General features: G+C 41.2%; 3 protein-coding genes across 3 annotated transcripts; 1 reads left to right on the top strand and 2 right to left on the bottom strand.

Moving 5' to 3' along the window:
- Positions 1–2,698: 2,698 nt before the first annotated feature.
- On the bottom strand, positions 2,699–4,708 carry LOC118479302 (F-box/LRR-repeat protein At4g14096-like). The gene is made up of 4 exons (XM_022141800.2): positions 3,448–4,708; positions 3,126–3,323; positions 2,839–3,001; positions 2,699–2,727 (listed from the first exon to the last, which is right to left on the bottom strand). The coding sequence occupies exons 1-4, from the start codon at positions 4,600–4,602 to the stop codon at positions 2,699–2,701; spliced, it is 1,545 nt and encodes a 514-aa protein (XP_021997492.2). The 5' UTR covers positions 4,603–4,708.
- Positions 4,709–13,063: 8,355 nt separating this feature from the next.
- On the top strand, positions 13,064–13,708 carry LOC118480208. Its single transcript, XM_035974932.1, has one exon. The coding sequence runs from the start codon at positions 13,064–13,066 to the stop codon at positions 13,706–13,708; it is 645 nt and encodes a 214-aa protein (XP_035830825.1).
- Positions 13,709–24,625: 10,917 nt separating this feature from the next.
- LOC110894577 (F-box/LRR-repeat protein At3g58980) lies at positions 24,626–26,541 on the bottom strand. The gene is made up of 3 exons (XM_022141801.2): positions 25,356–26,541; positions 25,066–25,263; positions 24,626–24,940 (listed from the first exon to the last, which is right to left on the bottom strand). Exons 1-3 carry the CDS (start codon positions 26,505–26,507, stop codon positions 24,764–24,766), a joined length of 1,527 nt encoding a protein of 508 aa, XP_021997493.1. The 5' UTR covers positions 26,508–26,541; the 3' UTR covers positions 24,626–24,763.
- Between the last annotated feature and the right edge of the window lie 966 nt (positions 26,542–27,507).

Raw genomic sequence — 27,507 nt, forward strand, 5'->3', positions numbered from 1 at the left:
GTTTTTTACACCACAAGTTTGGTGTAAAAAAAAGAAAAAAAATATAAAAACACCAAACTTGTGGTGTAAAAAACTACCCCCTCGGGCGCGGCGTTTAAAATTCTTTTTTACGGATGTGTTTATAATACACACATCTAGTTGTAAAAAAAATTGTGGTAAACGGCGACCCGGATGGTGTGGTTCTCGCGGTACTTACAACTCGGGGTGGTTCTCATTTTAGCGCAATTCGATATATATATATATATATATATATATATATATATATATATATATATATATATATATATATATATATATATATACATATGCTTATCAGTGATGAAAAGGCATACTTCATAAAGTTTTAATACAACTTGATTTATTTATGACATATAATAATGTCATGTATTTATGACATATATCAGATATTTTATATGTTGTCATTTATTTATTTATTATACGTGGGTATACGTGGTATTCAACTTATCTAAATCGTGAAGTTATGTTTTGTTATCATGAAAACGAATCAATATGCTTAAATGTGACACTCGAAATGTTATACTACCTATATCTCATTAATAATATATAAAAGGTCATAAGATTTATAGATTGATAACACTACATGACTCGGTCATGCAAAGATTTCTCAATTTATATTATATGAAAAGAAGATCGTTTATAATGAAAAACTAAATAAATGAATTTCATTTGTACACCTTAGATATACTCCCGAAGTAGTAGTATCATTAAGAAATTATTAAGAAAGTATGAATTAAAATGATTTCATACCCATGCGACTGATCACATAATGAGATTACATGAAGGTTTTCAGATTCTATCTCATTCCCTGAAGTGAATGCGATTACATATTCATAGTAAAGGTAGTGATCATGGAGATAATTAGTAAAATATGCTTGCGGATCCGATGACTAAAGGTCTCCCACCTAAAGTTTTCGAAGAACATGTTTCGAATATGGGATTTACTAAAGACCTTATTTAATAGCATATTGTACTTATGTTTTAATTAATAAAAATTTCCTTAGTTTGATTTTGTATGTCTCTAACATATGTTCTGTCGGTGTAATGACATCTAGACAAATATAAATACAAATCGAACGCTAAAGGGCTTATGCGTATTTTGATCATAACTGTTAGGTTTTAAATTGAGGTTGTAGTATGACTAATGGGGGTCCTAAGTCGCATAATGATTCAACGGATGTATTTATCTGCTACGGTTCTTGGTTTAAAGCGAAAATGAGTGTTAACTCCTGATCAGGCTTATCTAATACTCATGATAAATGATTACTCGGCTAAGTGGGAGTGTAAGATTATATATATTACAATATGATATTTAATCTGGTAGCCATTATAATAATTTATATTATATAAGATCAAAATATATTAAACCTCTCCGGCGGTTGGGAGGACCGTGCACTAACCCCCCCCCCCCCCCAATATATTAAACCTATTATATAATTAGTTGGTAATTGTTGATGGACCATATTACCCTTATTAACTAATTAGGTTTCCTCTTGGGTGTATATATAAGGAGATAATTAGAGAGCTAAAGGGTTAGACAATTAATTATAACATCACAATCATCAAAATCGTCCCTACCATCTCTCTCTCCACAACCGAATTCAAACCCTGGAGTTCGGTTATCAGCATCATAACTTTACACCCTAAGGAGGAACCAGATCATCCTGACAAGTATGTTAAACTCAATGGTTGTATCTCTGACTGGATTCTTTACTAGCATATCTGCTGTCACGGGTATTTTATTTATGTTTTCCATCATGTTTAAACATAACGGATCAACAAAGTTATTGATGAGAGAAAATGTGATAGTTACATAATTGTCTTGTGTGTTACATTCTAAACACTATGCGGTTTTTCTCAACATTTTTGGTTCTGATTTGAACACTCTTAACAAAATTAATATTTTAGTTTTGAAGAAATACATTTTGCGTAAAGTAGAACAAATATTATATAAATGGATCATCATTTGATCTAATAAAATTCACAATCAATAATGTAATTCATTAGGGATATGCGTAACTCACTAATTCATAGGAGCATAACAATGGAATAGAAAAGAATCAAAGATATAAGACGCTCATTAGCTTTTGCTAGACGGTTACATTGATTTGTGAAGACGATCAGACCATCTCCAATGCATTGCATTTAGACTATCCATGGTGGCCAGTAGGGGTGTTAAAAAAATCCGGATTCAAAACCGAATCCGAAATATCCGAAAATCGGATAATCCGAATTTTCGGATTCGGGTTCGGATATTGATTTTAATAAATTTCGGATAATCGAATTATCCGATATCCGAAAACTATTTTTTTAAAAAAATATATTATATGAGCACTATATATAGTTTAAAATATAGTAAAGAAATAGTAAATAATCAGATTAGGGTGTAGATTTATGAATGTTTTTTTATTTTCAGTGTTGGAAATTTAGAAAAATCGAATTTAAGTTTAGTTTAAATCTATGCATAAAACAATTTTTTTGATTTTTTTTATAAATTCGGATATCCGTTTGGATATCCGAATATTAATATCAATATTCACTATTCGAAATTTTCGGATATCCAAAAACCGGATAATCCGATCTTGAACACCCCTGGCCAGGCCGTACCTAGGGGCTTTCAAATTTAGGCAACAACCTAGGGTTTCCAAAACAATAAGGGCCCCAAATTTTTTAAAAATCTTTATAGCATTTGTGTATTATTGTATAAACCTAAATGAACAAAACAAAACCTAAGTTTATGGTAAGGCAAATGAACTAATAACTTCCCTACCTTAGTCTTGACTAATAAGACTTCTAAATTAGCTTATTAAAAAGGTGTACCTTCTTCCTTTATGAAGCTAATTGCTTTTCCTTCACGAGGTGACGCCATTGACAACGACTTCAAGTCCATCAAGTGCTTTTGGGCTTCGGAAGAGGAAGGCGACACGATCTGAATTTTGGTATGGCCTTGATCTTCTTGTTCAAGCAGTTTCTTGTATGTAAACTGCAGAAAAATAACAAATAGAAAATAGATAATATCACTACATAATTGTTGTATATAAACAGGATCTAAACAACGTTGAAGTGCAATAAAAATACTAAATAAGTCATCAAATAGTAAGTCTCACTTTGACAACATCACTCTGTTCTTCAAAAGGAACGGATGATCTTAAAGTTAGAGAACGAGGACGGCAACACCAAAGTACAGCGTTTACAAAAGCAACATGAGCTGATGATTCTTCACCGGTGTCTAGTTTTAGCTCAACATGCTCCAGTTCATAAGGTGGCAATTCAATCGCCTTTAGCTTCTCTAACTCTGTGAAGGTCTGCAAGACAATCAGAGTGAGTATACACTTTTCTGCAAGACAATCGGAGTGAGTATACACTTTGTTGAGACATTAATTTATATGATTGTTCACAACAAGGTAATGATTTATCAAAGAAACTAACCTGACTATGGAAAGCATTAATATACAAGTTCAAAACTTTGAACCCATTTTGCTTGTCCAAAAGTCTCCTTAACTTCTGGAAACAAAGTCCGGATGTATAACCATTGGGATAACACTGCATAGATGCTTTCAAATGGGTTGAATGCATTGCCATACGCCAGGTAGAATAAGAACCACAAGGGTAAGAAAAGAAAACTAAATTGGGTGTACTGAACTCAATATCTTTGAAACCACACATTGAATGTAACATGAATGTCCTCAAGGAAGGGCTTGACAACTTGAGGGTGTTGCAATTATAATGAATAGCCAAATACAAATTTTCAACGAAGGGGAAACTGGATACAAAGTCAGTAAAACTCAAGTTTGGTGAAAGATACCCAAAGTAAGACACTGTTGTTAGGTTTTTGCATGAAGCCAAGTTCATTTGTGGTGCCCCTATATCATCGTCATCTTCTATCCTAAGACTAGATAGATTTGGAGCTTCGATATCTATTCTCTCAAGTGGAGTGTCATATGTAATTCTAAGTTCTTGAAGATTTTGATGGCCATAAACACAAACTTTTTTAAAACCACTACAAATGCCAATATCGAGTACTTGTAGAAGAGGACAACTAGCGACGAGATACGTGATCACTTCATCATTTAAGGGGACCATGAAAAGTTTCAACTGGATCAAAGACGTAAAGTTGATAGCATCAAGCATCAATGAAGAAGGCAAGTCACAGCCACGTATGGTCAAAGATTCTAATACGGAAACAGATAAGAGTATGTTAGGCAAACGGTACTTTGGAACATCTAATGATGAGTAGGTAAAACTTATCACCAACTCTCTGACGCCATTCTGAAGAACTAATTCAAGGCATCTGTTAACAATATCTAACTCTGCAGACTCCTGGATTCGTGTACAGAGCAAGAACTTGTGTGCAGTGAGATTATGATGGCAAAATCTAGAGGTGGCATACTCAACATACTTGAAAAAACTTTCTCGAGATCTAAAATGATAATTGAAATAGAAGCTTAAAATGGGGAAAGAGGCGGTTAGATTAAACCAGGACTTGGACAATACACTCATTCGAACAAGCTCTGCAGGAGTATTCTTAAGAAAGGAGAGAATGTGATGAACAATAGATTCAGGAAGGAGTGAAATCCGATCCATCTCTCCAGCAAAACTGAAAGAACAAATTTGAAAATTGCAAGAGTTTAATATAAAAAATGTATACAATTCTGTGAATATAAAGACAATGATAATGAAACTATAATTCATAACAGTGTGGTGCTCTAAGTGGCATTTTATCAAACATGTGGTGTGCAAAGACCATACTCGAGAATCCTAGAGACATTCAACAGAAATCTTTTTTAAACAATATCCACATGAAAAGGAAACGAAATTGAAAGAACTATACAAACCGTGAAACAAAACGACTGATAATCAAAGATCAAATTGACATTGTGGGGAGATTAGAGTACTCACCTTTATCGCTTTGCAGGAGACGATCGATCTCTCTAAAACAGAAAACCCTTTTTTCACTTGGAGAATATAATGTCCTATTTATATATATACTTTTAATGAGTTAATTGCTTGGTCGATTCCTTGAAGTTTGTAGATATTGCACGTTTGCTCATTAGAATTTAACTAGCAAAATTACTCCTGCTACGTGGTGGGGTTTTGTTCGATATCTATTTTGGTTTGGTATAGTAGCCGGAAGAGATATACTCAAAACCTAAATGAACTTAAATTTACACCAACTCGTACATAAATATAAACATGTAAAACTCGATTACAAAGTCTTTTGAAAGTTAAAGGATTGTGAGTGTCAATACTAAAAGTTGAGTGGTAAAAATATAAAAAAAAAGGCAAAAGCACAAAAGACAAAAGACAAAAAAAAAATAAAGAAAAAATAAAGACAATGTTCACAATCTTTCCTAATTGTATTATAGTTAATAATTAATAATGACATAATTTACAACTTATTACTTTTTTTTCGAACACAATTTCATTTCGTAAGGCTAGCAAGCAACTAACACAACTACAACTAACAACAAACAGAAATGTACAACATTTTCTAGTTTAACCAGATAAGAGGGCCACCTTTAGCACTTTTAGCAATCCGTAAACCCCCCATAACCCTTATTTCACTGAGAATATTCCCCGAGACTTTTTCGAAGAGAAACTTGTTTCTTGCACGCAACAAGATATCATCATCAATGCTTGAATTGTCTTCTTATGTCTCTCATTACTTTGCACATGATTGTGGTATTCCAAAACATCATTAACAGAAAAGAAAATTATTGGAGGGATATCTAACCATCGCGCTCAGATTTTGCCAGATAATCGTGGCCACGTAGCAAGCTGTAAATAAGTGCTCTGCATTTTCAGCTTCACACCTGCATAAACTGCAAAGATTTCTCAATTTATATTATATGAAAAGAAGATTGTTTATAATGAAAAACTAAATAAATGAATTTCATTTGTCACACCTAAGATATGCTCCCAAAGTAGCAGTATCATTAAGAAAGTATGAATAGTTTAAAATGATTTCATACCCATGTGACTGATTACATAATGAGATTACATGAAGGTTTTCAGATTCCATCTTATTCCCTGAAGTGAATGCGATTACATATTCATAGTAAAGGTAGTGATCATGGAGATAATTAGTAAAATATGCTTGCGGATCCGATGACTAAAGGTCTCCCACCTAAAGTTTTCGAAGAACATGTTTCGAATATGGGATTTACTAAAGACCTTATTTAATAGCATATTGTACTTACTTATGTTTTAATTAATAAAAATTTCCTTAGTTTGATTTTGTATGTCTCTAACATATGTTCTGTCGGTGTAATGACATCTAGACAAATATAAATACAAATCGAATGCTAAAGGTCTTATGCGTATTTTGATCATAACTGTTAGGTTTTAAATTGAGGCTGTACTATGACTAATGGGGGTCCTAAGTCGCATAATGATTCAACGGATGTATTTCTCTGCTACTGTTCTTGGTTTAAAGCTAAAATGAGTGTTAACTCCTGATCAGGCTTATCTAATACTCATGATAAATGATTACTCGGCTAATTGGGAGAATGTAAGATTATATATATTACAATATAATATTTAATCCGGTAGCCATTATAATCATTTATATCATATAAGATCAAAATATATTAAACCTATTATATAATTAGTTGGTAGTTGTTGATGGGCCATATTACCATTATTAACTAATTAGGTTTCCTCTTGGGTGTATATATAAGGAGGTACTTAGAGAGCTAAAGGGTTCGACAATTAATCATAACATCATAATCATCAAAATCGTCCCTACCATCTCTCTCTCCACAACCGAATTCAAACCCTAGAGTTCGGTTCTCAGCATCATAACTTTACACCCTAAGGAGGAACCAGATCATCCTGATAAGTATGTCAAACTCAATGGTTGCATCTCTGACTGGATTCTCTACTGGCATGTCTGCTGTCACGGGTATTTTATTTATGTTTTCCATCATGTTTAAACATAACTGATCAACAAAGGTATTGATGAGAGAAAATGTGATAGTTACATAATTGTCTTGTGTGTTACATTCTAAACACTTTGCGATTTTTCTCAACATTTTTTGGTTCTGATTTGAACACTCTTAACAAAATTAATATTTTAGTTTTGAAGAAATACGTTTTGCGTAAAGTAGAACAAATATTATATAAATGGATCATCATTTGATCTAATAAAATTCACAGTCAACAATGTAATTCATTATGGATATGCGTAACTCACTAAATCATAGGAGCATAACTATGGAATAGAAAAGAATCAAAGATACAACACGCTTATTAGCTTTTGCTAGACGGTTACATTGATTTGTGAAGACGATGAGACCATCTACAATGCATTGCATTTAGACTATCCATGGTGGCCAGTAGGGGTGTTAAAAAAAAATCCGGATTCAAAACCGAATCCGAAATATCCGAAAATCGGATAATCTGAATTTTTGGATTTGGGTTCGGATATTGATTTTAATAAATTTCGGATAATCGGATTATCCGATATCCGAAAACTATTTTTTTTAAATATATATTATATGAGCACTATATATAGTTTAAAATATAGTAAAGAAATAGTAAATAATCAGATTAGGGTGTAGATTTATGAATGTTTTTTTTATTTTCATTGTTGGAAATTTAGAAAACTCGAATATAAGTTTAGTTTAAATCTATGCATAAAACAATTTTTTGATTTTTTTTATAAATTCGGATATCCGTTTGGATATCCGAATATTAATATCAATATTCACTATTCAAAATTTTTCGATATCTGAAAACCGGATAATCCGATCTTGAACACCCTTGGCCAGGCTGTACCGAGGCAACAACCTAGAGTTTCCAAAACAATAAGGGCCCCCAATTTTTAAAAAATCTTTATAGCATTTTTGTATTATTGTATAAACCTAAATGAACAAAACAAAACCTATGTTTATGGCAAGGCAAAACTGAAAAACCAATTTTAAAATTAAAGAGACCCAATTCCAACTACATGCAATATGAAATTCGTATTTAAGGTCGTCATCACAATTCTCTCTAATTGTAATGTCGCACATGCTCATTAAGCTCAATGACGTCGCCGATTAGGGAGAAAATAAAGGCAAAATTTGGGGAAATTAGTGGTGTCGCAGGGACAATCCAGGTTGGTTAACTATTTTATAGTAATCTCTATATATTGCAAGTAATCTCTATATATTGCACTCACTTAATCACTGTTTTCCCTAAATCCTTCGTTGATGTTTTCCCTAAATCCTTAATTGATACTTTGAATCTTTGAATTTTGATATTGAAGGGGTATGGTCCCAGATCTCGCGTCAGCACGACCGCGAGTGACCATTACCCTTATCAAAAACCCCCACCAGCAAGAACTTATCTTTGTCCGTGCAGGCACGCGTGAACACAGCTGTCGAATCCAATCTGTCAAGTGATGGGAAATGAAGATAGGCATGAGCGATGCGGCCTGGCACCGCATCCTATGAATATCTCCTTACCTTGTGTATGAAAACGGGTGTACGCATAGAGATGCGGCCTAGCACCGCATCCTATGAACACTTTAGTCATGACAAGGAATCTGGACAACAGCAACAGTCACCATAAGCGGCGATACGGCCTAGCACCGCATCCCACAGTCTTTTCCAGAGTGGGAACGCGGAAACAACAACAGTTACCGCATGCAGCAATACGGCGCAACATTGCATCCTGCCCACGAGGCAAGTGGGACTGACACTGCAGTGCAAGTGGCACCAATGACAGTCGCCTGTCAGCCCATACGAAAGCAACAGACTGACACCGCAGTAGGACGTGGCTTCATCTCCACAGCCGATAAACCTGACACACCTGCAGAAGGGCGACGCGTCGTCAGTCTGTCAACTCAGCCATCCTCCTTCACTCCTCGGCTATAAATACCCATCCCAAACCAGGTTTGAGGTATGTCTTGACAACTCTCTCACAACTACTACTATCACACACTTTGCTTCCCAAGCAAATTACTGATTCTCACGCCGGAGAGTGGTAACAAGGAGCACCCCCCACCCCTTTCTCCGTGTTACGAGTCACGGTGTGTTTTTCTTGTGCAGGAGACAGCCCAGCTGACGGTCCAGCCACCGATCCTCGAAAAGAAGGGATTAACCCTACTTGACGAGACTAGTGAATTAACCTCCCTTGGTTAAACACTGTTTCATCATTGGCGCCCACCGCTACTCTTAGCACTTCTTTTTTCGCATCTCTTTCTTTCTTGAGATCATGTCTGATCGTCTAAACAACGCAACCGGGGAAAACCTAAACCCCGCAAACCCAGGGCCTACAGGGACTACTCCCCCAGCCCAAAATATTGGCCACGTAGGCACATCTGCAGCAGGGGGCACTCCCCCCGCATTCACACCAGATCTTTCACAGTATGCTTCTGTGATACCCCCAGGCATGGACCTTCATGCCTAGTATTTGAAACAACAAACTATGCTGGCCGCAGCATACAATAAAGCTTGCGCTGATGCGCAAATCCTTGGCGGTCCCACACCCGCACCATATACACCTGCGGGTTGTATCTTGCAATACGACAGTAGGATCCCCACACACCCAGCCTCTCATAGTAGGCACGAAGACCGCGGTTCTTCTTACTACGAGGTCCGCAAACTTGATGAGGAAGATTCCTCATACGTGTCCCGTCGCAGGGCCCTATACAGAGCCGCCTAGGCCCTAATGGCGAAACTAGGCGACAGTCTACAGCCCATCGCGGCTCCGGTATCCACAGCCGCCTGGGACCACAGTCCCATAACGAAGGGTATGGTCGTACCGGCCCGGACGACCATACATATTACGGGGAATCCCACACAACCAACAGCAGACCAGGAGGACGCAATTATGTTCCTCCCACTAAACTCTGCACTACATACCTCCGTGCTGCAAAGCGCCACCAAAGCCAACCCTACAGGCCAAAATTTGCGGCCCAAAACTCAAAGTTTGTGCCGGAGATTGCCCACGCCGATGTTACAACGACTAAATTCCCACTAACAATTGGGAAATATAATGGGTCGGCCGCCCCAGACGACCACATGAACATTTTAACTGTGACAACTCGAGTTTCCAAGATTCCATCTTCGCATTAATTGCACCTTAATTGTTTAAGTTGTTTGCTTACACGACTTGTTTGTTTCACAACTGTACACGTTTGTAATACGTTAAATCGTATTGTGATTGATATGTATATTTGATGTGCAACATAAGTGTATTTGTTGATATATGTTTGTATGTTTGTTAATCTATGGTTGTATGAGCAATATATAAGTATGCGTATTGTTGTCAATGTGAAACCCTCTAGCCGAAAACCCCCACTCATGAAATCACCCCAGCCGAAATCACCCACCCACTCACGAAAACACTTCATGTGTTTTCGTCCACATGTGGCCAACGAAAACCAAATGGGCTTTGGCTCAGTAGTGATTAGTTAAAAGGTTTGTACTTGACCTGTACGCGAGAACAGCAATTAGAAAACCCTAATCACCTCTCCCTCTCTCTCGTTTTCTTTGAACCCGACGGCAATCTTGTGTTAGAGCGATCAAGTTACTGTCTCGATCATCACGGTTAGTGTTAATCTTTAATTGATTAATTGATTTAAATCGGATGTATGTGTGTATGATGTTTGATTTAATATGGGTATCCTCACAGTAGATAAACTATCGATGATCTGTACAAGTAAAAACAATATTGTTATGCCTGCTGCTCATGTTTGAATCAATGATGTATAAATATATTTGAAGGTTTTAAGGGAATGAATGATATGGTTCTATTGTATGCATGCAGTGAATGATTATATCAACCTGCTAATATTGAATAATTGTATGTTGCAAGAGATGTAACTGTTATATGATTGCTAGGATTGTTCATAACTGCTGTTGATGATGATGTTACCAGCGGAAACACAGGGACCATGAAGACACAAGAGTCAGACAAAAACACCTTATGCCCGACGAAAACCAAGGGTGTTTTCGCCAATATAGGGGATTTCGGCACTAGTGTTTTCGCCCCAGGTGTTTTCGCCACATACGTGTTTTTGTTGAATGCTGTGACGTTTAAATCGGCCAAGTTATTAATATTGTTAGCTCCGTAAATTCAGTTAACTTATTTATTTCGGTTAGATGGTTAACTCTGTTAAGCATTTACTATGGCAAGTATGTTATGTAGGTTAACTAGGTTATGTTAACTATGCTAAGTATGCCAACTATGTTAAGTAGGTTAAATGGGTTAACTCAGTCAAGCATGTTAACTCTATTAACTCAGCTAAGTTAAGATGATTAATTCCGTTAGTTATTAACTCTGTTAGTATGCAACACTATTGGTTAATTAACTCTGTTGGTTTATTAATGTTGTTAAACTTACCCTGACTGTTAATGAATACTCTTGTTAGAGGAGACTGGGAAATCTACTATGAGAAGTGTGAATTATGTGAACTTGATTAACTGTTTGCACGTTACATGATGTTAACCATCTAGTACACTTAGTTATCTAGATTACATGTGAAACTTTACCAACATGTACTGATTGAATATACGTGCATACTATAGGACTTGATTGATTACTTGCGAGCACATAGTTTAGCATACCGAGCAAACCAAGGTGAGTTCACATTCTTACCAAGGCATGGAATTCCCGGGGTTGGGAATGGGATTGAATGATACTTGTACTTTTATCGCTACTGGAATATGTACTACTATCCTAGTTAGGGGAAGGACACCTATAGATACAACTAGACTAGTAACACATGGGAAGCCCCCACTAATCTTTGCACACATGTCTGGGAGGCCGCGATACGAACATTAATCTTCGCACACATGTCTGTGAGACCGCAATACGAATACTAATCTTCGCAAACATGTCTGGGAGACCGCGATACAAATACAAATACAACTAGTCTAGGATACTTGGGAAACCCCCACTAATCTTCGCAAACATGTCTGGGAGACCGCGATACGAATTAATACGATACATGGTTTTACAAATGAGCATACGGTTTACGAAACGAATACTATAACTAAACAACCAACTGTGAACTCGCTCAACTTTGTTGTTGACTCGTTGTTACATGCCTTGCAGGTCGTTAGGTACTCATGGAGCTTGCACAGGGAGGCGCGGTCGTTGTGGACATGGATCGTGGATGCCATGTTAAGCATTTATGACATTTCAAACTTATTACTTATGTTGGGGTTTACATTTATGCTTCCGCTAAACATTGAAACTTTACTTTTGTTTTGGGACACCTTTCATATTGTTTGGTTGAATTACATTTACTATTTACATTGTTCAGTATGATTTGTGGCTTGATCCTGGTCAGTCACGCTTCCAGGCGGTGATACTCCGCGGGTGGATTTGGGGGTGTGACATTAACCGGCGCGGGGTGTAACGACAAGTGGGATGAAGCCACTTGGTGTCATTTTTCCCCCAGACCCTCACAGGTCTGGCGAGGGCTTGGTTCGATTCTTTGCCAGTGGGATCACTGGCTTCATTTGAAGACTTATAAGCACGATTCCTTGCACACTTCAGCCAGCAGCGACGTCACAAACGCGATTCCATGGACGTCATGAATATCTGGCGCGGAGCAAATGAAACTCTGGAATCGTTTGTCATCCGCTACAATAAAGAGTGTCTCGAGATCGGCGGCGTAGCAGATCAAATGGCACGCAACCATTTCATCCGGGCCGTCAAGGACGATGAAATGGTTATGACCATCTCAAGCAAGGACGGTTTGCCAGAAAGGTGGGACAACGTCATGGCCGCGGTCAAGACGTACGCCCAAACCCAGCGGTCCCTCAAACCGCACACTGTCAAGGCGCAGCTGCAAGCGGAAGACCAACCCTCCCGCCAAGACTCCAAGCGCAATAACAAGCGCAACCGGGACACATGGAATCGCGGCAACGATTTCAAACCTTACGTCCCGCGTAGTTAACAGCCCGACGCAAGGGCAACAATCAATGCCCAACGCGAAAACCGGGCATCAAAGAAGGAATCTCGGGACCGTAACTGGACCGAGATTAACCAGTCGCCAAGCGACGTCCTCCTCACGGACGCGCAATTCTTGCGACCAGCACAACCAATGAAGTCAAAGAAGAATCAAGATCTCACACTTTATTGTGAATATCACAAGGTCACGAGCCACACAACAAACAATTGCATCAGTCTCCGACTGGAGATTGAGCAAGCCCCGAAAGAGGAGAAGCTGCAACATCTGTTGCCAGCTGCGCAAAAACAAACAAAGCGCATCACCCCCCACAACGAGGGCACCTCCACGGGTAAACGGACCATGTACGTGGCCTCAACCCACAAGATAAATGGAGGACGTAGAAGGCCGCGCAAGGCGGCACGAAGACTGGACAATGACTGGAGAGATGAACAAGTTATCTTTCCAAAAGTCCGAGGCGGACCGCGCGATAGGCGCACCGTCGTCATTACAGGCTACCTGGCTCATTACTGTACAGAGCGATTATTCGTCGACCCGGGCAGTACTTCCGACATTATAGATGAGCAGTGCTTCAACCAGTTTGATCCAGAAGACAAAGATCGGTTGCAGCCGGTAGATTACCCTCTGGCCGTATTTGCGGGAGAAACCGTATTCCCCCTGGGCCAAATTACTTTCCCTGTGCACCTCACCAACGGGAGGCACACAAGAATAGAAGAGGTAAATTTCATGGTTTTACCTCACGCCTCCAGATACGATGTACTTCTCGGGCGAGAATTGTAAGGCGATTTCAACATGATTACATCCGTGCCCCACTCTGCCATCGGTTTCCCAACCGAGATAGGGGTCGCGATAATATACACCTGCAGAGAAGTCATGACCACGGACGAGTTGCGTCCGACAAAGACAGCAAGGCTCACCCCCAACACCCAACCGGAAAAATGGGTCCTTAATGCAAGGCACCCAGAACAAACGGTCACGTTGGGTCATGTCTTAACTAACAACATCAAAGCGCGCCTGAAGCAGCTACTCTTCAGGAATCAATATATTTTCGCGTGGATGCCCGCAGACATGACAGGGGTGCCACGCGAAGTCACGCAACATTTCTTGAATACCTTACCAGGTATCAAGCCAGTGATCCAAGGCCAACGCCACCTTTGGTCCGCAAAGAACGAGGCGATAAATGAGCAGGTCAAGGAACTGCTCTCCGCAGGCATCCTGCGGGAAGTTAAATACCAGACTTGGTTGTCCAACCCAGGCAATGTAGAAAAACCAAACGGGGGCTGGCGCATGTGCGTCGATTATAAAGATCTCAACAAAGCCTGCACAAAGACTGTTACGCACTTCCTGAAATCGACGAGAAAGTCGATAACCTCGCCCCGTTTCGATGGAAATGCTTCCTCGATTGCTACAAAGGTTACCACCAATTACAAATGGCAATCGAGGACGAAGATAAAACGTCATTCCGCACCCCTACCGAGAATTACTGTTATACAAAAATGTCGTTTGGGTTGCGCAACGCAGGCGCAACCTATCAAAAATTGATGAACGACACTTTCGATGATCAAATCAGCAAAAGTGTCGAGATCTACATGGACGACCTCGTCGACATGAGCATGGAAGAGAATACCATGCTCACCGATATTGAAAGAACGTTCCAGACTCTGCGTAGCGTCAACATGAAGCTCAACTCAGTGAAATGCTCGTTTGGAATGGAAGAATGCAAATTCCTTGGATTCATTGTAACTAAAGATGGATTAAAGGTGAACCCGGAAAAAGTTTAGGCGATCGAGCGCATGCCATCGCCTTCCACGATGAAAGAAATGCAACAACTAGCTGGAAGACTAGCCGCACTCAACAGATTTCTAGCCAATCACGCAGCTAAGTATTATCCTTTCATCAAAACTCTGCGGAACCGCTTAAAAAAGGAACAGTTCCAGTGGACCGCAGAGGCTGAAAACGCTTTCCGTGAGATGAAAGATTGTTTGATATAACTCCCAACTCTAACAGCACCCTGCAAGAAAGAACCACTTATCTTGTACCTATCTGCCACAGACAACGCGGTAGGCACGGTACTAATAGTGGAACGGGAGGGAGTTCAAACACCCATCTACTACATCAGCAAAATGCTCAACGACCCAGAGACAAGGTACTCCATTATGGAGAAATTAGTACTCGCACCCGTACACGCATCAGGACGGCTACGACGTTACTTTGCAAATCACGTCATCACCGTATTAGCCAATTACAGGATCAGGCCGATCCTCTCCAAACCCGACATCTCTGGGAGGTTAGCAAAATGGGCCATTGAACTAGGCGCACACACATTAACCTACAAACCGCGCCCCGCGATTAAAAGCCAAGTTCTAGCGGATCTCATTGATGAGGAACCGGCGAATCGCATCCAAGAATGCGAAGAAAAACAAAACCCTGCACCACCACCATCCACAATGGATACTTAGGCACTATTTACCGATGGTGCATCTAACAAGGATGGTACAGGTGCGGGTCGTCAGCCCCGATGGCCAAGAGCTCACCTATGCAATCCGCCTCGATTTCAAAAGCACCAATAATGAGGCAGAGTATGAGGCTCTACTGGCAGGGCTGCGTTTGACAGTCAAACTCGGCGTCCAACACCTGCAAGCACACGTCGATTCACTACTCGTTGCAGGGCAAGTACGCGGCGATTATGCCGCAAAAGGGGATATCATGATCCTCTATCTCGAACAAGCCCTACAACTGAAGGCAAAATTCACATCCTTTAATATCCGCCATATCAACAGGATTGAAAACAAACCTACGGATGCACTTTCAAAATTAGTATACACCAGTTTCCAACACTTGGCAAATGAGATACGAATCGAGATTCTGCAAAATCTCTCAGTACCCCTGCGCCAAGTCAACGTCATCCAGTACGGCACAACATCCTGGATGACACCAATCATTGCATACTTGCAATCAGATGTTACTCCCGAAAGCAAGGCAGAGGCACGCAAGTTGCAATACAAAGCGTGTCATTATCAAATGGGAGACGATATTTTATACCGAAAATCATACCTGAGGCCACTCATACGGTGCGTCGACCCCCAAGATGCCACATACCTAATCAGAGAGATACACGACGGAATCTGTGGCATACACGCGGGCCCACGTATGGTGGTGGCTAAAATCATGAATGCTGGGTACTACTGGCCTGGCATGCACCTGTACGCGGTCAAGGTCTTGCGCAAGTGTTTCAATTGTCAGCGGCACGCTCCCAAAACCTTGCGCCCCAAGAACAACCTGATCCCCGTCACCACCGCATGGCCATTCCAAAAATGGGCAATCGATGTGGTGGGATCATTTCCAGACGCACCAGGTGTAGTAAAGTTTATCATAGTGGCTATCGACTATTTCACAAAATGGGTGGAAGCAAAACCGCTTGCCTCCACCATCGCTATGATAACACGAAAATTTTTTGTGAACACATCATCTGCCGTTTCGGTTTACCAATGTACATCATTACCGACAACGGCACCAACTTTGCCGCCGAAGAATTTCAAAAATGGCTAAAGTAACTAAATATTGAACACATATTCTCATCGGTGGCACATACGTAAAGGAACGGCCAAGTAGAGAGTATCAATAAAAGTTTAGTCTAAGGCATCAAGGCACGATTGGAAACAGCCAGACGCGGCTGGATCGATAAACTCCTTAGTATCTTGTGGGCTCACAGAACTAACCCAAAGACAATTAACGGTGAGACACCCTTCAGCCTGGTCTATGGCTCTGAGGCGGTGATCCCCGCAGAAGTAGGTCTTCCTTCACCTCGGATGTTGGCTGTCAACAAAATCGACAATAATGACGAGCGAAGGCTTGACTTGGACCTCCTAGAGGAAAGGCGTGAAAACGCAGCAATCACGAGTCCAAGTACAAAACCAAGCTAGAGAAGTACTACAATACACGCGTTCGCGTTTGCACCTTCAACCCGAGAGACTACGTCCTTCGCGACAATGAAGCATCTAACGCGGAACGCACAGGGAAACTTGCCCACAAGTGGGAAGGACCCTACCTCATCCGAGAGGTCCTGGGCAAAGGCGCGTATAAACTACAAACATTAGAAGGCGAACCTATCGCACGCACATGGAATGCATAACAGCTTCGACGCTGTTACATGTAAGCCATGTTTTTACATTTTCCATGTAACCTATCGGGCCGCAGGCCATTTGCAAATAAATAAATGAACGATTCAATGCAATATTGTTTGTTTCTTTCTATTACAAATGTGTGTTCCACTTTGCGGTGTCTGAAAAACAGATTGGCAAAATCTTCATTCGCGATACCCACACAAAGTGGTAACCACACACAAATATTGTAATAGGTCAGTAGAGGCAAAATGTTAAGTGTCTATCCGGCTGGATACGCACATACGGTTTTCACAAAACCTACACAATTCCTAAACCTTAACGGGATGAAAACAGGAATTGACTAATACTCATACGACAAAGGTATAGAGTATACTCAACTGCGCTTTACAGCCAACAGAGTCATCCATATACGCGCTCACACAAAGAAAGTAAAAGATTTTTTTTACATACTTTGAGCCGCACATACTTGCATATCACCTAGATATGCAAAAGGCAAATTCAGACTTAATGCTATTCACAATAACATTAACTCATACACGTTCAAACATGCAAGTAATAAAAAAAAACACTTGTACAAATTGAACAAAACGATTAAACTTTATATTCAAAAAATTTCTACACCGACGCGGTGCACAAGAAATTTACATAAAGTTTTTAAACATTTACATCAAGGAGGAAATCAAAAAGGACACGCAGGACAACCTAATCTTTCTTTGTACCACTGGTACCCGCATCACCCTTGTCACTACCAACGGTCTCTTTCTCCTCTTCAGGATTACTGAACAACAACCGCAAGCGGTCCACATAATCTTTCGCATCCAAGCAATTATCAATATCATTAAGGGCGGAAAGGGACAAGTTGTTGTACGCTTCAACAGCTGCAGCAAGCCGCGTTTCAGTATCCACACCATAAAACCCAGACCGTTCATCAGTAAATTTGCCTTGAGATAAGAGGTTCATATGGCTAATGCATCGGTTGTAACCAGCCTTAAAACCAGCCTCTCGCGCACGCACTCTAAGCTCGCCTACAGCAGCTGCGTTCTCAGGCGTGTCAAGAATGGTCCGAACAATCTGCAAACATACAAGCAATAAGGTTAGCAAAGGCAAACCTAAACGACAGCAAAGACACCGGGTACTTACATGCCCGATACCATGATCACGCATCCAATCGCGATATGCCTTAAGCTGATCAAATGAAGAAACCAGCCTATCCCTAGCCTCAACAGCCTCCCTTGCCCGCGCGAGCAGTGACCTCCGCAATAATGGTCACCCGGGTGTGCACTTCAGCCTTTCAACAATAAAGAAAACACAAGTATACAAGGATAATCAAACATACTTGTGAAAGAAAGATACAAATTCAAGAGCAAAATCAACTCATACCTGGAGGCCCTCAACAGTCTTGTTTAAATTGTTGCGGTCAGTATTTGCCTCTTCAAGAGCCTTGACATCGCGGGACTCCGCCTCCTTGGCCTCTTTGGCAACCGCCTCAGCTGCGGTCTTCTCCTTCATCAAAGCAACATTCGCTGCTTTGAGATTAGTGACCTCCTGGCGAACACGAAACAACTTTTCATTCTGTTTTGCCCAAAATTCTTTCCAACTCTTGCGCTCATCAGAAAGTGATTCTTTCCAACTCTTGCGCTCATTAGAAAGTAACTTGGCAAGAGTACGAACCTGTTTAAGGCCGGCAGTTGCAGCCCACTCCTCAGTCTGCTTATACTGCTCAAAAGCAGCCTTCTCCTTTTCAAGCTGCTCCGCACCCTCCCGAGCAGCTCTCACCAACACTTCAGCCTCGGCCCGCAAGCGAGCATTTTCCTCCTACTTGCGCCCCAGCACCTTGTAGTCTTCCATAATGGCATTCGCCATTATGGAACTCCCAACAAGCATGGATGAGAGTTGTTTGATCCGGTGCTCAGGAGGCAAACCGCGGGCCCTAAGAACCTCATACGGGGTGCCCAAACCACACAAAATCTCCTTACAAGCGGAGGGATTATTTGAAATATCATCCCCTTGCATAACGCTCTAAGGGGGACGATGGCAGTTCACACTCCGGTCTTCCGTATAAGTACGGTAGTAAAACTCCAATTCAGACTCCCCAGGTTGAATGGAGGGACCTTCAAAATCCGTACCCCCAGAGGCGGACCCGGAAGCCTTCTCGACAGCAGGAGATTTTTGCTTCTCAACATCAGCAAACTTCAAATTCAGATTATCCTCCGGGGAGATCAGATTATCATGAGAGTCCACCGTATCAAAAATTCGATCCGCGGTCTTCTCCCCAACATCATCTGCTTGCACAGAAGGCTCAGTAAGCACTTTGACAGAAGGGTTTATTGTAAACTCTTTGTCAACCCCACATCCGCAACCGCGTCATGCGTAGGGGAAAGAGGAGCATCAAACAAGCCGAAACCTTCATCTTGCGGTTCTGCGAACAAAGCAAAAATAACTATCAATTACAAGTTACAATGACAAACACTTATAAAGGTTATGATTCACTTACCAGACACAACCGCAGGTTTCGGCTGCGAGACAGCAGCTGTCCGTTTCGTTTGCAACCTCGAGCGTTTCCGCTCACCGGCACTAGCTGCCTTCTCCTCAGCCTTCCTTTTCTTCTTCTCATCAGCATGCTTAGAAACCGCAGAGGATCCACCTACAGCCGCACCATCACCTGGAACACCCAAACCCTCAAGGGTGTCAGACACTACCATGTAATCGGTGTATCTACGGAAACGAGAACAAGAGATACCTGTCGCTTGCGGCACCAAAGAAGGAACAACAGTAGGCTCAGGTTTTTTCCTCTAGCGAAACCGCGTAGTTTTTTCCACCTGCTTCTTGGGCGCGCCCTTCACATCAAAATCTCCTAGGGCCCCAAGATCACCTATGTTTAAATCATCAAACAAGCAAATCAGCAAGGTGAACTTCTTTACAAAGCAAGTAAGAAAATTATAGACTATATCTTTGCCTTGCGGCAATGGTGCCTTCATCGCATCACGATCAGGAATGCGGAAGTTGTCGCGGATGGTCAAGTTGAAACCTTCTTCAACCTCCGCGACCACAAGTATCTGAACCTTGCCCTTGAAATCCGGATCAAATATCCTCCACAGGGCAGCATCCTCTGATAGTACACTTACAAATCAGCAAACACCTAAGTAAGAAAAACCGCACAATAGGAAAAGCACTTACCACCACTTTTCTCCCGCAATACGGGCCTCGCTTTCCTATTGGGCCTGGTCAGCATCATCCGCAGCACTCACAACTGCGAGTTGTCCAGCTTCTTGAACTCAATATTCCACAGCTTTGGGAAGTAGCCCACGGTGAACGTCAATGCTTTCCGCTAAGATTGTCTCATTCACATTCCGAAAGGTCATCTTCGCGACGACCGTAGCAGCCTTGATGTAGAAGAATTTGGTCTTCCATTTCGTAATACCCTTGGGAGGGGTCATCAGCTTGGGCTACCATGTTGCTGACCAAAAGAAAAGAAACCGGTATTCACCGTCAACTGGTAGAACCACCGGAAGTTTTCAACTTTGGGTTCCATATCAAGAGCACGAAAGGTGTACTCAAAATTACGAACCCGAATCATCCCAAATGGGCTCATTTTGGAAATATTGAGTTTATACCACTCCAAGACTTCGGCAACAAACACCGTCAACGGCAGTCGGATGTTGCCGTCAAGAAAGAAATCGGCCCACATGGTGACATAACCGGCCAGAGCATCGGCACCGGTGTCACCTTCCTGTGGGTAGATGAACCCTTACTCTTGGGGTATCTGAATACTGGTCATCAGGGTGTCAAACTAACCCTTCGACCACTTCAACACTGGTAAACCACTGGTAAACCCCCGCCGGTGGCACCACCACCTTCTTCCTCCTCTACCGCCACCGGCGACGAAGGGTCTGGATTTTCACCCTCAGCACCATGGGGATTAGATGGTTCAGCCATTGCAATGTAAAAGACAGAAAGAAAAAGATGAGTACAGAAACTCAGAAACCTCACCGGAATATCAAACAAGTTTATCGGAGAACACGAAAGAAACTCCTTTTCTCTCACCGGAAATTTTTTGAAATTTTGAAGAAGTGAGGGGAAACCACAAACGGGGTTTCCCCTTTTATAGTAACCGCAATAAATGCGGAACAGAAACCGAAAGGTCGTGGGACAAAAGAACAAACCATGCAGCGACACGTGTAAAGCGACGGTTCTGCTGACGATTACCACGCGCGAGTGGCCGCCCACGCGCCTTACAAAAGCGACCTTTACACTCCTGCTACAGTGCAGTGATTGTCTCGGTCAGTGCAAACGTCCTTTAATTTCAGCACATGTCAGGCAAATCTCACCAACTTCCACCAACTCGCACGTGCGGTTTACAACATTTGCAAAAAGCTACAAATGAAGATAACCCTCATGTACGCGGCATGCGGTTTTTTATGGTTCCCCAAAACCATAATTTAAACCGCATGTCGTTTTTTACATCCCCTCAAAAAATAGAAGAAAAATATATTTACATTATGTAAAGGGGATAAATCAATATCCGCATGAACCCATGAGCACACGTGGAATATGCGGAGATGACACACACGATCTCGTACAGGTGTGTCAGATACTCAGAAACAGCGTTGTTTTTTGAACTGCGAAAACCGCTTCCCAGTAACAATAAAACAGCATCACCTTGAAGTTATTCAAGCTTCAAATCCCTCGCATCCGATTCACAACCACAGAGGGTACGCAAACATCTTCTCGTTAGGGAAAAGGATAAGTTTGATGGGCAACCGCACATCAGCAACCCTGACTCCTGATCCTTCAAGAACCACATCAACGAGATTTCCTCTTTAAAGCGAGTCTTCTACTGCAAACCGCAGACACTCATGAGTAGCTGCGGCGAATCGCACCTATGCGAACGGTAGCTACGAAAGAGCCACAACTAAGCAATCACGCGGTTAAGCAAAGCTACTTCCAGAAAAACTGCTTTCCAGCTAAGTGTGAAGGAAAGTGGCTATAGAACGAATGCGAACGAGTTTCACCCAGATTCCTAAGTATCTAAGGTGATCTCCTTGAGCAACAAGCCAAGCAACAGTGGTAACAAGTCTGCTTATGACTCTGTTTGCCCACCTATGCGCTGCATAGAATAAACAATGGTGGGCAGAACCATGCCTATGACCATGTTTATTGACCATTATCTAGATTCACAGTGTTCGACCAAACACGGCGAACAATGACGCAAGTACCCCACATTGTTCGATCAAACATGACCAACAATGCAAAGGAACGAGGTAGCCGCAAAGGGCGTGCGGTTACTTGAGAGCTAACTGGAAGAACATGAACATCCCACAAAAAAGAGATCATCGTTGCATGTCCAGTTGATAAACATAAAGCGAGAGCAAGGTACTTACAACATTGCATCAGCTACCGCAGAGGTTACAACTAGAGTTGCGAGCGCGAACATATTCCGTCACCGTCTCAAAGGTTGGCTCGAACCCTGCGAACATGTTCAGTCACGATCTCAGAGGTTGGTTCGACACACCAACAGGTGGAACTAACCCTGATGACATCAGAAAAAGGTAGACCATGCTACCGGATCAAAGTCCTCGGCTGAGAATTCCGCATCAGACGGAACTTGCTCACCGGTACGGAAGAGACGTCACACGACTCTACCAGATCCCCAGCTTGATTTTCTAGAAGCAGGAGCCATCTACATGGCCTAGAATCTTCTCCAAACTACGAACTACCTTCTAGACATTATAGTTCAGTACTCCTCCCACATGCAACTTGCATGAGAAAGCAACACTATACTGGGGGGACTTGAAGGGGTCGGTCCCAGATCTCGCGTCAGCACGACCGCGAGTGACCATTACCCTTATCAAAAACCCCCACCAGCATGAACTTATCTGTGTCTGTGCGGGCACGCGCGAACACAGCTGTCGAATCCAATCTGTCAAGTGATGGGAAAATGAAGATAGGCATGAGCGATGCGGCCTGGCACCGCATCCTATGAATATCTCCTTACCTTGTGTATGAAAACTGGTGTACGCAGAGAGATGCGGCCTAGCACCGCATCCTATGAACACTTTAGTCATGACAAGGAATCTGGACAACAACAACAGTCACCATAAGCGGCGATGCGGCCTAGCACCGCATCCCACAGTCTTTGCCAGAGTGGGAACGCGGAAATAACAGCGGTTACCGCAGGTAGCGATACGGCGCAGCACTGCATCCTGTCCACGAGGCAAGTGGGACTGACACTACAGTGCAAGTCAATGACAGTCGTCCGTCAGCCCATACGTAAGCAACAGACTGACACCGCAGTAGAACGTGGCTTCATCTCCACAGCCGACAAGCCTGACACACCTGCAGAAGGGCAACGCGTCGTCAGTCTGTCAACTCAGCCATCCTCCTTCACTCCTCGGCTATAAATACCCATCCCAAACTAGGTTTCAGGTATCTTTTGACAACTCTCTCACAACTACTACTATCACAAACTTTGCTTCCCAAGCAAATTACTGATTCTCACGCCGGACAGTGGTAACAAGGAGCACCCCCACCCCTTTCTCCTTGTTACGAGTCACGGTGTGTTTTCCTTGTGCAGGAGACAGCCCAGCTGACGGTCCAGCCACCGATCCTCGGAAAGAAAGGATTAACCCTACTTGACGAGACCAGTGAATTAACCTCCCTTGGTTAAACACTGTTTCATCAGATATTGTGCTTGCAATGGAGACTGGGAATGCAGAAAGCATAATCGATGTTTTCCTTATACCAGTTCAAAGGGGCCCCACATTTGTAGTTTGCTTAGAGCCTCAAAAAACGTTTACCGGCCCTGCATAGTGGTCATGTGATTGGGCGTGAAGTGGCAAAGATCACGCCCCGTACACCGGCCCTCGGGACGTGATTCGATCAAAATTGGTGTTGGCGTGATTGTGAAAACATCGGTGGAGGGGCTGGTGGAGGGGCTTGATCTTGAAGGAGGAGCTTAGTGCCAGATGTCACATAATACCCAAACGAGGGACTTGATCTTCAAGCCTCACTACACAAGATCTTAGATCACCCATAGCTGGGTGTTTTGGGGGTTTTCCCCAAATAAAAAAAAACGCCCCCACGCCCCTAGACCGCCCCCTGGGCATTTTTTTTTTCAAAAAAAAAACCTCCGGAGCGTTCTATTAACCACGCCTTTTTGTTCAATTCTTTGGCCAATGACCTGTATTCTTCTTTTTGTCTGGCCAATATCATTTTTGATGGTTTTCAAAAACCAAAATATAATTTCAAAAACTGGTTAAAGGAAAGACAATAAAGGCTCAAATTTGGGACACAACAAGGCAAAAAAAGTATTTAGTGGTAACATGTAGCATATAATGTTGAGAAAGCATTTTAAACCTAACAGAGATATAAAATATAATTTGCAAGAAAGCAATGGCTGCACAAGAAGCTAATTATTAGATATGACTGCTATAATTATCATATTAGTCATTTGAAACTTTTATTTTTCTAATTGATCCATTTAAACTGTTACCCAACCAACTTGCGTGTTTTGCCGGGCCAAGCAAAAACCATAAAATAAGACCTGGAGCTATGTAATCTGAACAATCAGTAATGAAGCAAAAGCTCTCAAAGTAAATAGTCATGATTCAAAGCATCACTACATATTAAATATCAAAAAGTAGAATTTATCAGTTTTCACTAATAACTTCCCTACCTTAGTCTTGACTGATAAGACTTCTAAATTAGCTCATTAAAAAGGTGTACCTTCTTCCTTTATGAAGCTAATTGTTTTTCCTTCACGAGGTGACGCCATTGACAACGACTTCAAGTCCATCAAGTGCTTTTGGGCTTCGGAAGAGGAAGGCGACACGATCTGAATTTTGGTATGGCCTTGATCTTCTTGTTCAAGCAGTTTCTTGTATGTAAACTGCAGAAAAATAACAAATAGAAAAAAGATAATAACACTACATAATTGTGGTATATAAACAGGATCTAAACAACGTTGAAGTGCAATAAAGAATACTGAATAAGTCATCAAATAATAAGTCTCACCTTGACAACATCACTTTGTTCTTCAAAAGGAACGGATGATCTTAAAGTTAGAGAACGAGGACGGCAACACCAAAGTACAGCATTTACAAAAGCAACATGAGCTGATGATTCTTCACTGGTGTCTAGTTTTAGCTCAACATGCTCCAGTTCATAAGGTGGCAATTCAATCGCCTTTAGCTTCTCTAACTTTGTGAAGGTCTGCAAGACAAGCGGAGAGAGTATACACTTTGTTGAGACATTAATTTATATGATTGTTCACAACAAGGTAATGATTTATCAAAGACACTAACCTGACTATGTAAAGCATCAATATACAAGTTCAAAACTTTGAACCCATTTTGCTTGTCCAAAAGTCGCCTTAACTTCTGGAACCAAAGTCCGGATGTATAACGATTGGGATAACATTGCATAGATGCTTTCAAATGGGTTGAATGCATTGCCATAGGCCAGGTAGAATAAGAACCACAAGGGTAAGAAAAGAAAACTAAATTGGGTGTACTGAACTCAATGTCTTCGAAATCACACATTGAATCTAACATGAATGTCCTTAAGGAAGGGCTTGACAACTTGAGGGTGTTGCAATTATAATGAATAGCCAAATACAAATTTTCAACGAAGGGGAAACTGGATACAAAGTCAGTAAAACTCAAGTTTGGTGAAAGATACCCAAAGTAAGACACTGTTGTTAGGTTTTTGCATAAAGCCAAGTTCATTTGTGGTGCCCCTATATCATCGTCATCTTCTATCCTAAGACTAGATAGATTTGGAGCTTCGATATCTATTCTCTCAAGTGGAGTGTCATATGTAATTCTAAGTTCTTGAAGATGTTGATGGCCATAAACACAAACTTTTTTAAAACCACTACAAATGCCAATATCGAGTACTTGTAGAAGAGGACAACTAGTGGCGAGATACGTGATCACTTCATCATTTAAGGGGACCAATGTAAGTTCCAACTGGATCAAAGATTTAAAGTTGATAGCATCAAGCATCAATGAAGAAGGCAAGTCACAGCCAAGTATGGTCAAAGATTCTAATACGGAAACAGATAAGAGTATGTTAGGCAAACGGTACTTTGGAAAATCTAATGATGAGTAGGTAAAACTTATCACCAACTCTCTGACGCCATTCTTAAGAACTAATTCAAGGCATCTGTTAACAACATCTAACTCTGCAGGCTCCTGGATTTCTGTATAGAGCAATAACTTGTGTGCAGTGAGATTATGATGGCAAAATCTAGAGGTGGTATACTCAACATACTTGAAAAAACTTTCTCGAGTGCTAAAACAATCGATATTGAAATCTAAACAGGGGAAAGAGGCGGTTAGATTAAACCAGGACTTGGACAATACACTCATTCGAACAAGCTCTGCAGGAGTTTTCTTAAGAAAGGAGAGTATGTGATGGACAATAGATTCAGGAAGGTGTGAAATCCGATCCATCTCTCCAATTCCAGTAGCAGCTAGGGTTTCCAACAAAAACTGAAAGAACAAGTATAAAATTCTCTGAATATAGAGACAATGATAATGAAACTATAATTCATAACAGTGTGGTGCTCTATGTGGCATTTTATCAAACATGTGGTGTGCAAAGACCAAACTCATTATCGAAGCATACATTAAATCTCGATATAAACATAATTTTAGCTTAACTAACGATGCTGTAAACAATATCCACATGAAAAGGAAACGAAATTGAAAGAATTATACAAACCGTGAATGATAATCATCCAGAACAAAGATCAAATTGACATTGTGGGGAGATTAGAGTACTCACCTTTATCGCTTTGCAGGAGATGATCGATCTCTCTTAAACAGAAACCTTTTTTCACTTGGAGAATATAATGTCGTATTTATATATACTTTTTAATTTAATATTTTTTAATTATTATAAACATATTATGTTATCAATACCAAAAATAGATTAGCTTTCTTCCCAAGTTTTGTACTCTTATATAGGATTGTTCATTTTTATCTAAAACCCGAAACCCGACCCGAATTCAAAGCCACCGGAAACCGAATTAGTGAATACCCAAAAAACCCGAACCCGACCAACCCGAACTTTAAATGGTTCGGTTATCGGGTCACTTTTCCAGGCCAAAAACCCGAACTACCCGACCCGAAAAACCCGAAAAAAAAACCCCGAACATTTATTGTTTGTTTTCTTATAAAAGTGTTTAGATTTAAAGTCTTTAATAGATGGAACACTAAGTTTTGTGACTTTTAAATATTATAATATCATATTACCAACTAATCTTTGAAATTTGATCATATTTTTAAGGTAACAATATGAATTTTGATGATATTTTGTATTAAAAAAAACCATTTATTTCAGTTTACATCTAAACCCGAAAACCGAATAACCCGACCCGAACTAACCCGAACCCGAATAACCCAAACCCGACTAACCCGAAGGGCGATAAGCCGATGCGTTTGAACTAAT

This window comes from Helianthus annuus, chromosome 7 (genome assembly GCF_002127325.2).
Source record: "Helianthus annuus cultivar XRQ/B chromosome 7, HanXRQr2.0-SUNRISE, whole genome shotgun sequence".
NCBI classification, from domain to species: Eukaryota; Viridiplantae; Streptophyta; class Magnoliopsida; order Asterales; family Asteraceae; genus Helianthus; species Helianthus annuus.